Raw genomic sequence first — 10,899 nt, forward strand, 5'->3', positions numbered from 1 at the left:
TGGCCAGGTGGGGAGGTTGGCGGGGGGCTTCCCTTTGTGTGTCCCAGCAACCCTGGCCAAGGCGGTCCGGGGAAGGCAAGCCTGCCTACTTGAAGAGGGATCTCAGAGCGGGAAGTCTGGGTGCTTCAGAGGCAGCAAGACAGGCCTTGGGGGCCAGGAGTGACAGAGAAGGGAAGAGTCCCCATTGCTCTGCTTCCCCAAGTGGCCCAGCACTGAGGTCTGCCCACCTTCCAAGTCACCCTCAGGGTACTGCTGAGGTCTTCAGTGAGAGCCTGAGCACCCCAGGAGAGGGGATCCCAGCCCAGGGGCTGCGGGAGGAGCTCGGATATGCAGGGGAGTTAGGAGGGGGGTGGGGATGGTGTGTGATGTGGAGGAACCAGCAACCAGGGTTGAGGGAAGAGGCAGACAGTGCTGGGAGTGAGAGCAGCCGGAAGATGGGGCTGGGGTCCTTGGAACGCTGTGAGGGTCTGAGGGACACAGGCAGAAAGGGTGGAGCCCTGGGGTCACCCTGAGGTGTTAGAAGTGTGTGGGGGCCGGGGGGGGGGCAGGGAGAGAGAATGGCCCCAATGCGTGAGGGGGAAACTGAATGCGTATGGCCAGCTCTGGGGAGGGGGGAGGCTCCTCCCACTTGGGCTGCCTGGGTGCTCCCACCCCAAACTCGAAGCCTGGCACCTACTTGATGGCCTTCTTCTCACTGCGCCCACGCCCTGAGTCTGGCGTGCCCACGGTCTCCAAGGAGTTCTTGTAGCGTTTGCCCTGTGGAGACAGCACCAGGGTCACTCCTGGGAGACAGGACTGCACCCTCCCTGCCTCCCCAGAACGGGCCTGGGTAGGGGAGTGGGCTGGGCCCGGGCCATGGCAACAAGATCTGAGGCCAAGGTGTGAAGGCGTCACCACGGTACCTGCTCCCCGGTTGGTAACTCCTTGGCCCCATAAGGCTCTAGGACCGACTCCGCTCCTTGACTGGCACCCCATCCCTGACCCCCAGGGATGGGGCCCCTCCTGTCTGCCTGTCTCCTGGGGCTCTGGCCCGGCTCCCAGAAACACATCTCCCTCTGCCACGGACAGACGGCTCTCAGGCGCCTGGCCACGTCACCGCTCCCAGATGGTGGGGGTGGCATCCTGCAGGGCAAGGTTGGCAGTGGCCAGTGACGTGAACGGCGGGGGCGGGGAGAGGGCCTCGTGCCCAGTCGTGCCCAGGACAGTGCCCAGCACTGTCTGGGGGCTCCCTGGGGTCCTCCTGCCTCAGGCAGTAAGGCAGAGTGGGGCTGGAGCGCTCTCCTTTATAGGAAGGCAGCTTTGGGAAGAAAGGCAGCCCCCCAGCTCTGAAGCTGGGGCAGCCGACCAGCACCCCAGAGTTCCTCACGCCTGCCTGAGCCGGGGGGGGGGGGGGGGGGGAAGGGCATGGCCTGCCGTCCAGGCGCTCTGGGTCCCCTGGCTCCAGGAAGGGCCATGGCTGAGCTGGGGACTGGGCCTGCTGCCGGGAAGGTGAGTGCCATTCACCTTCTCGGTTTGGGTTTCTAAATTTAGCTCATGCAGTGCCCAGCACCATTAACATTCCTGACTGTCACCAAGCGTCCTCACGTGCACCAATGGGCCATGGGCCTGGGGCGGGCCCAGGGCTGATGCGGGCAGTGGGGTGGCAGCACACACACACACACACACACACACTGACACGCGCACACACGTTTCCCCAACATCCCACATGTGCACCGACACCACAGCCACAACACTCGATGACTCCGCCCGCCCTAAAGCAAAATGAAAGCTGCACCACGGTGCTCCCCGTGCTCCCCCGACACTCCTGCCAGCCGCAGCCCCTGCCAGGGCACGGGAGCCGCCCATTTGGGGAGCTGGGCAGAGGTAGCAGAACCCCCCAGAATGGTGTGGGGAAGGGGGTGGGTCCTCATTCCATCTCCAGCGCCCCCAGGTCTCAGGGGCGACTGGGTCCTGGTCCCAGCAATGCCACACCTTCCCCACGTCACCCCGGTTGAAGCTCCTTGCCCTCTCTGACCTCCTTTTCCTCCTTTCTGAAAAGGTGTGCTGTCTCCAGATGAGCCCCGGGTCCCTCATCCTTCCAGGTTCTCATCGCAGAAATTACTACTTCTCTCCTGGCTTTACTTTAGCTCCCACCCCGGGGGAACACAGCCCAAAATGGCAGGGACCGTTTGGTCTCTAGTACTCGGTATGGAAGCTGGTACCCAGCAGTTCTCAAAAAATGATCACATGGGAGCGCCCCCCCCCCCCACCCCCGCAGTGCCCCACCTGCCCTGGGGACTCAGCCCCAGCTGTTGCCTCTGAGCCAAAACTTTAAGAGTTAAAAAAAAGCAGAGGTATTGGATCCTCTGAGTCTACAAAAGCTGCCCTCTCTCAGCTCCAGCTCTGCTCTGTCCCATCATTACCCAGAAGTTCAAATCCCAAACAATGCCCAGTCTGGACTGGGAAGATCAGGGCCTGCGGTTGTTCCATGCTGGCCAAGGGCCCTTCTCTGGGCAGGACACAGGGAAGAGCCCCATCCCCAGCATTCCCCCACACTTCAGGCAGTGTGGCCCAGGGAGGACCCTCCAACCCCACCCCTCACTCCCTCTCCTGTCTCTCCCTGGCCTGGCTGGAGAACCCGCCTCAGTCAGCACCTGCTTCTAAGACCGGTCAGCTGCCCCTCCCCCAGGCCAGGCCTGGCTGGGGTGGGCTGTCCCCAGTTCATCCAGGGCCTGCCCTCTTTCTCCCACAGCTCAGAGAACTTTCCCCTCTGGCTGCAATGATCACTCTGCAGCAGGAGCCGTGGGACTATGGGGCACAGGAACGTGGGCAGGACTTGACTTGGGGGGCAGGGGGATGTTAATGGGGCAACGATAGGAAACCCAGGCAGCATCCAGGAGACACTGGGTGGCTCCAGAGGAACCCAATACCATCAGCTTGCTTCTCAGGGAGGGGGTTGGCCAGGCTGATCTGGAAAAAGCCAGCTGGAGATTAAGGAAGTTATTAATGTTTGGAAATGGGATCTGGGCGGTCAGGGTATCACATCACTGCTGCTGGGGGGACAGGCGGGCAAGGAGAGCCCAGTAACTGTGCAGGGAGCGTTTTAAAGCCCCTTCCATAAAGCACAGAGACAGTCCAGGCAGAAGCCCCCAGGTCCCTCTGATGTGGGGGGCCGGGGGAGGGGTTGTGGCAGGGTTGGGGGCTGGGCAGCTCGGGGGAGAAAGTCAAAAGGGACAGACAGACTGTGGCTTGGACCCCTGGAGAAGTTCCTGGCTGGAGGCTGGGAGGAGGGGCTGGGGCTCTAAGATGCCTGAGGGGCTTCCTGCACTGACAGTCCCCCACCTGCTACAAAAAGCTGTCATCTTCGGATGCTGGTCCCCAGGTGAGTGGGGTGGGGGTGAGGCTCTCACCACAGCACACACACACACACACACACACACACACACACTGCAGCACTTACCACAAGAGGCCGGGACAGTGGGGACGAAGCAAGCTTCAGCTCACTCCGGTGGGGATCTGATGAGAAGCACATCCCATCATGCAGAGGTGAACACACACATACACACACACACACTGCACCAATACCCTCAAAGTCGACGCACTCAGCACAAAGCCCCCCACTCAAGGTCCCCCGCAGGGCCTGCTCATACACTTTCCTCTGCCTTCAAACACATACAGACAGATGGACAGCCCGACAGGCCGACAGGCCCCGCAACAAGACGCACAGGGCTGCAGTGTGTGCGTGCTCAGCCACTCCCACGGCCTCTGAGGACACTCGCATACGTAGGCACGTGGCCAAGCCCCCTCCTCCACCTCCCCAGATGCAGACACGGGAGATGCAGGGACAATGCAGGCAGCCAGCCTGTCTCCACATACCTGCGCTCCCACACCCGGAGTGGGCCCAGGTTACACATACGCTCATACTTGGGGCACAAGGGGGCCTTCTCCATGGCTCCTCCCCAGAGGAAGGAGCCACCTGAAGCTGAGTATCCCAGGATGGAGAGCCGTGTTCCCAGTTCCTGAGTGTGCCTTTCCTGAAGGAGACCTGCTGGGTTATGGGCCTCTTGGGTCCTTCCCAGAGGTATCTGCCCCCTTTCCTTCCATAGGATTGGGGCTTGAAGCCCCTACCTACACAGTGCCCACGGCCACAGCCCTCCTCGCCTCGTCCTTAAGGCCCCTCTGTGACCAGGCAGTGACACCTGGCCCCCACTCCCACCGTGCACAATCTAGGAAATGGAGGTACCTGCCAGGGACCCTTCTTCACCTAAGCCCAGGAAAGTCCCCACATCTGGGACACCTCTGGGTCCACCTTTAGGAGTGCCCCACCTCACCCCCCCCCCCAAAGTCCCCACTGCACTTCTGGGTTGGGACAGCAGGACTGGGGTAGGGGAGGAGGAGGGGAAGCGGGGTGGTGGTGAGGGGGGGGGTCTAGCCTTGCAGCCACTTCTGGGGAACTGGTGACTGCAGGCGGGTAGACGGCTCAGCCCGGCTCCCCCTCCCGGGGCCTTCGGGTGATGAATGTCCCTCCTGATGGTCTCGTTACTTATTGATGGCCTAATCCTGCTCGTTAATTCCCCAGCCCTCGTTAAAAATGAAAAGAAGCCGTTTGTGCTTGTACAAACCCCAAGAACCAGGATGGATGTGCGGGAGCTGGGGGTGGGGCGGGGCGGGAAGCGCCTCCTCATTGGCCAGGAGACAGGGCTCGGCCACGCCCAGCCCTGGGGGGGGTGGGGCAGTGGGCGGCAGGGAGTGGGGCGGGAGGCGCTGGGGTTGGAGGGGGCCTAGATTCTCCGTCTGCACGGAAGCTTAAGGTTCTTTATGCCGCAGGTGGGGCGTGTGTGCGTGTAGTTGCGAGCGTGTGGAACGCCTGAGACCCACGTCTGTCCACAAACGTGTCCCTAGGTGTGTGGTTCTGGGTGTACACCCAGACAGATGGGGCAAACATCCAGGCAAACGCAGTGGTGCATGCGTGTGAAATTCTGCGGAAACGTGCCTGACGACGTGGGCAAGTGGATCATCTGCGCGCGCCCTTGAGCGGGCTCACGAGCCAGTAGTTGTGGGGGGTGGGGTGCAGGGCCAGGCCCCAACCCCCGGGCCCTCAGGAGCCTCACCAGTTTGCGCTGACACCAGTGGCAGAGGCCGCAGAGGACGACAGTGACGCTAAGGCTGACGGTGATGATGGCAGAGACCAGCAAGACATCGCGGGTGGGCGCCCCTGGGGAGGACACACGCAGGTCAGACCCTCATTGGCCAGGGCCAGCCACCCCCCCTTGGCTCAGGGCCCCCCAGAACAATCACCCGGTCCTTCCATTTGGCCCCCCACTGGGAGTTCTGAGTCTCAAGTTCTATTCCCAGCGAGGCCTTGCTGGCTGACCTTAGGAAGTTCCTTCTTTTCTCTGTGCCTCAGTTTCCTCATCTGTAAAATGGGGGAATTGTGCAGGTTGAAGTTCCTCCCAGGCCCTCCCTGCATGGGCTCTGCTGAGTCCAGAGGATCCACACCATCCCCCAAACTTGACATCTCAAAGGGAGAGGCCAAGTGTGCCCCCCAGCCCAGCCAGGCCTCAGTGGACACTTCCAACCCCCCTAAAAAAGCCACTGCCTCTGCACAACCTTCCTGCCCAGCACCCTTCCATCCCCTCCAACACTGAGCCACAATGCCAGCCGACTTTGACCAAAGGACGATGACTAGTTCCCACAGTCCCTCTCAGGCCACCTGCCCCACAGGCACTAACAGACCCTCAGAAGTATCTGGCCCAAACTCAACAGCGACATGTGTAGTCAAAGAGGGAATTTCTGGAACTCTCAGACCAGCCCTCACTCCCTTTAGCTCAGCTTTCCTTGGGCTGGAAGCCCACCCAAGTGGCCTCTGTACACATTGACCAAGCCTCAGCCTCAGGTCCTACCCTGTAGGTTCCAGTCCCACCTGAGACAGGCTCCTGTCTTAAATGCTCACAGGGGCCACCCGGCAGCTTCCATTCCAAGACCTCAGGGGTCTCATACTTCAGGAGTGGCAATGGTGATACACCTGCCCTGGGAGGAAGATCCCAGGTTTCTGTGCAAATCCCACCACTTGCTAGCTGTGGCTTTGGACGAGTCGCATAACCACTGAGTTTTCTCCTGTGGAAATGTGGATGAAACCTCCTCCCTGCCTTCTCCCAGGTGGTTGCAAACACGAGCCCAAACCAAATGCAAGGAAAGCAAAATTTCACCAGAAATTCTCATGTGGGGGAGTGAGTCGAAAGAGAGCAGCATAGATCACACGTGCACTGTAAATATGTGTGCACTAGGATGCGTCCTAAAGACAAGTAGACACTGTTTATTTACAGAGGAGCCTGCGTGGGCTTTTCGGTGCCAGCGATGGTGGTAATTAAGAGTTGACGGTATCTGTCTGGTCCTGCTTCCTGCAGTTTTAACTTCTGGGCTCCCAGTCTCTCTTGCTTGGCTGTGGGGCCTCGTGGAGAAGGGCCCAGCGGTTCCCCCGGCTCTCAGGGGCCTCGGGGCTCCCTCCTGCCACCACTCTAGTGCTCTAGGCAGCCAGTTTAGCACTTGGTCTCCCTAGAATCCTGCTTGGGCCCTGCCTCTCCCTTCTCAACTTCCTGAGCCTCCCAGCTATGGGAAAAGGCCACCTTGATCTGGTCCCCACCTGTCCACCTGCCAGGCCAACTAAGCTTCCTCCTGTCCGGGGGGTCCACAGGCTCGGCCCCCAGGAAGTCCCTGCACCCAGTTCACTGTCAACCTCAGGGCACACAGTACCCAGGAGCTCTGACCTGGACAACCAGCAGGCACCAAGGAACTGGTCCTGCCCTTCCCAGCCCGGGATGGAGGAACACAGCTCTGCCAGACTGGAGGGGTCACATCTGCCAAAGTTCTCAGGCCAAATGGCAGGCCTCCGTCTTTAACCTCCAGGCTTCTGAGGGAAGGGGGGCAAGACAAGTGGGGACAGTGGTAGCCATAGTAACCATAGGTCTTGCCACCAAAGTCCCAGGAAAGGGGCCTGCATTTTCCCCAGCTCCATAGGAACTTCCCCTGCCCTGCTGGAAGGGTCTGGGAAAGCAGGTGACCTTATACCTTCCTCTGCTGAACTTGCTTTTATTTTTATTGAAAAAAAAATTTTTTTAACGTTTATTCATCTTTGAGGGACAGAGAGAGACAGAGCATGAGCGGGGAAGGGGCAGAGAGAGGGAGACCCAAAGCAGGCTCCAGGCTCCGAGCTGTCAGCACAGAGCCCGACGCGGGGCTCGAACTCACGAACTGCGAGATCATGACCTGAGCCGGAGTCAGACGCTCAACTGACTGAGCCACCCAGGTGCCCCTGAACTCGCTTTTAAATAAAATAAATTCCATTCTTGGACTGAGCGTTCTTCAGCCACTATCCATTAAGAATCTATCATGAGGGGCGGGGCGCCTGGGTGGCTCAATCAGTTGAGCATCAGACTCTTGGTTTTGGCTCAGGTCATGATCTCACAGATCATGAGTTCCAGCCCTGAATCGGGCTCTGTGCTGACAGTGCAGAGCCTGCTTGGGCTTCTCCCTCTTTCTCTCTCTCTCTGCCCTTCCCCACCCCTCTCAAAATAAATAAACTTAAAAAAAAAAAAAAAAAAGAATTCAGCTAATTATTTCTTAGCATGTCAGGTGCCCCAGAACCAGTGAATGGCAGAACAGACAGCCTGGGGCTCCAGACTCCAAAGTACCCAAGAAAAGACCCAAGCGTGAGTGAAGCTTCTGCCTCTTAATAGCTGAGTGGCCTTGGACAAGGGTCTTAAGCACTCAGTGTCTTCAAGTAAAGATAAAATGGTGCCCACCCGTGGGGTTAGTGTTAGCACTCAACAGATAGGTATTAAGGTTGATGGTGTTTGTTTTCTCTCCGGTGTAAACAGAGGGCTCTGGGAGCACAAATGAGGAAGTGACCGCTGGACTAGGGAGCTATCCGGGGAGGCTTCCGCGAGAAGGGGTATTCGGTGTGGTCTGGCGGATGGCTGTGAGGTGAGGTAGGATATTCCAGGCATAGGAGGCAGCAAAAGCCAAGGGGAGAAGGGATAAAGAGGAGTCAAGCACGTTGTATGAGGAACTGGACTAGGTCAGTGGGGCCTGATGGGGAAGGGGCTTGTCTGTCAGGCTGAGGGGCCTGCTGTGTTTCGCAGGCCATGGGAGCCATGGAAGGTTTTTGAGCAGGATCAGAGGGGGTGTTAGCAAGCTCTTGCTGTGGCAGCTGTGGTGCTGTGGTAGGAGGCCCGTTCCAGCTGGGCTCCTCTGCTCTAACACGCTCTTCATGCACCCCGCCCCCCATACATCTTGGCCATGGGGTGATTCTCAAAGGCGCCTACCTCCTCTCTCTGCCAAAAAAGGGCTGTCTCAAAACTGTTTCTCAACCCCTGCTGTAGGAAGAGGGCGCCTGAGGACAAAGCCTATCAATCCCAGAAGCCAGGGGGCACACCCTTGGAACAGTCCCCAGAGACCCAGGGAGGGCCCGTCTTAAACAATTAGCATTCTGGGAGCGTGCAGAAGGAGCACTGGGCTTGGAGTCTAGGAAAGCGAGTCTGAGGCCGTTCTGGCCACTAACCAGATGTGGCCACGAGCAAGGCGATCAACCCCTCGGATGTCAATGCCTTCATCTGTGAAAGAGCTGCCCCTTGCTCTGATGACGAGCCAGGTGTCCTAGGTGCTCCCCGCGGGGTAACAGCTCAGCCCTTCAAACAACTTTAGTAAACATTACGGTTGTCCCCATTTTGCAGATGGGGAAACTGAGACACAAGAGGGTCAAGAACCTTGTCTGAGGTCATTCTGGTAGCAGGTCGGGGACCCAGGATTCAAACCCAGGCAGCCCAGTTCAAAGGCTACTCTCTTTGCTTTGGGTGCCCCTTGGAACTCTTAGGGTTCCCAGGAATTTCTCGGGGGCTACGGAGGCGGATGCTGAGCCGATGAGGCCATGGTCTCTCAAGCCCTCTTCAACAAGGCAGCACCATCTCCCTGGTTCACATCTTGGGTTTTTGTAGAAAGTTCCATTTGAAGAAAGAGATGGGTTGCTAAGGAAGAGCTGACCCCCCTAGATCGGGGAGCCTAGGATCCTCGACAGCACAGGGTAGATGCTGTCACCTTACAGGCCACGAGTCTGACCCCTCCCCCGTCCAGGCCCCCAGCTTCCCCCAGAGAGCCCTCGGAGCCAGGGTGGAAGAAATGCGTGTCACTGCAAATTGCATTGATGCTGTGACTGAAAGTGACATGGTGTCCTCAGCCAGCAAGTGACATTGCCATCAAGGGGTGCTGGCGTGGGTTCTTGCCTGCCAGACGGAGCGAACCCATTCCCACAGCATGGAGCCACTCTGTTGGGGGCTGGAAGGGGCCTCTGCCATCATGGAGTCTGGCCCCCCGTAATGCACAAACCCTCTGGGCAGCCCTGTGGGTGACAGGAAGGAGGCAGGCCCTCCACCAACAGGCATCATTAGGGAGGGTTGCTGTGTCTCATGCTGAGCAGAATCTGTCTCCCCAGAACTCCCCCTCCCAGGCCCCCTCGCTCCCCAGCTTGCCCTCCAGAGCTGCTGGGAACCAGCCGGCTCCCTCTGCCACATGACAGGCCTCCAAATCCTTGCCGACAGCTCTCATGTCCCCTTCCGGTCTTCTCCAGGCAAAGCCGCTCTGGCCCTTCTAACCCTTCCTCCGATGACATACATGGTTTCAAGTCCCCTTAGCGTCAGCATATTAACATTTGGGGAAAGAAAATATTGCAGCCCTCGTCAGCCTTTGACAGGGCCGGGTTCCACAACCTACCCTTGGACAGAGGAGACATCCTGGGTCCCGGGGCTGAGACACAGACAAGGGCAGACAGATGACATCAGGAGGCCCGGGCGGCAGGGTGAGCCAGGCTTCCCGGGTCCGATCCCCGAGGTGTCTTGGGAGTGAGGTGTAAGCTCAGGTTTGTTGCTGCCTCTCTGCCCAGGCCTGTGGCGGGCACGTCAGCTGACTAGAGCTCAGAACTAAAGATGATCCGGCGGGGTCCTGTGGATGGGGCCTGTGTTCCTGGCCACACCACCAGCCAAGGAGCTCTCAGGGTAAAGCCTGTGTGCTCGAGAAGGCAGCCCACCTCTGAGCATGGATGAGACGCTCATGCGCGGTCTTCCCCTCTAGAATGTCAGCTCCTTGAGGGTAGGGCTTGCTCTCTGTTCGCTACTGTCTTCCCAGAACCAAGGAGGGAGCCCGGCCTACAGCAGGTGCTTGGCAAATGCTTGTTCAAAGAATGGGTGAGTAAGAACCTCAGGCCTCTAAGAATAATAATTACAGAGGCTACCATTTATTAAGCACCCACTCTATCCCGGACTACAGGGTCCACAAAGGCAAGGGCTGTATCTGCTCTGCTCATTCCGGATATTCTGTGACAGGCTGACATATGGGAAGTACTCAGTAAATATTGTCAAATGTTCAGTGCTTGCATGGTATCCCGCTCGTCACCCACACAAGATGGGAAGGAAGAGATGGGAGAGACTGCAGGACAGAGTTTGAGCCTCTCTCTTTTACACACACACACACACACACACACACACACACACACACACACACATACACACACCAGGACCTCCTTCATTCTTCCTCCATGCCACCTTTGCCTGACAGTTCCTGCTTTTTCTATACCCAGATGAAAAGCACCTCTTCCAGGAAGCCTTCCATAATATCCCCAGTGGGAATTAATTTCTCCTGCCTCTGAGCTCCCCTCACCCTGCGCCTGCACCCTTCTTTTCGGGTGCAGTGATTAAGTGCCAGCGCTCTGGAGCCAGACTCTCTGGGTTCAACTCCTGGCTCTTATTCTTCTGCGACGTGTGACCTAAACTTTGCGTGCCTTTGTGTCCCCATCTGTAAATGGGGGCTAATAACAGTACGGGCCTCATACGACAATTGTGAGGTTTAAAGGAATTAGCACATATGATGCAT

General features: G+C 58.3%; 1 protein-coding gene across 8 annotated transcripts in view; it reads right to left on the reverse strand.

Annotated features, from left to right (window-relative positions):
* Window positions 1-10,899, reverse strand: part of SYT7 (synaptotagmin 7) — a 62,832-nt gene that overhangs the window by 32,336 nt on the left and 19,597 nt on the right. For all 8 annotated transcript variants that reach the window (XM_045485493.1, XM_045485488.1, XM_045485491.1 and 5 more), the window contains exons 2-3: window positions 5,091-5,194; window positions 677-756 (exon numbers count right to left, since the gene is read on the reverse strand). In XM_045485493.1, the coding sequence (XP_045341449.1) occupies window positions 677-756; window positions 5,091-5,194 (184 nt within the window). The remainder of the gene's footprint in view (window positions 1-676; window positions 757-5,090; window positions 5,195-10,899) is intronic.

The sequence above is a fragment of the Leopardus geoffroyi genome, chromosome D1, assembly GCF_018350155.1.
Source record: "Leopardus geoffroyi isolate Oge1 chromosome D1, O.geoffroyi_Oge1_pat1.0, whole genome shotgun sequence".
Taxonomy (NCBI): domain Eukaryota; kingdom Metazoa; phylum Chordata; class Mammalia; order Carnivora; family Felidae; genus Leopardus; species Leopardus geoffroyi.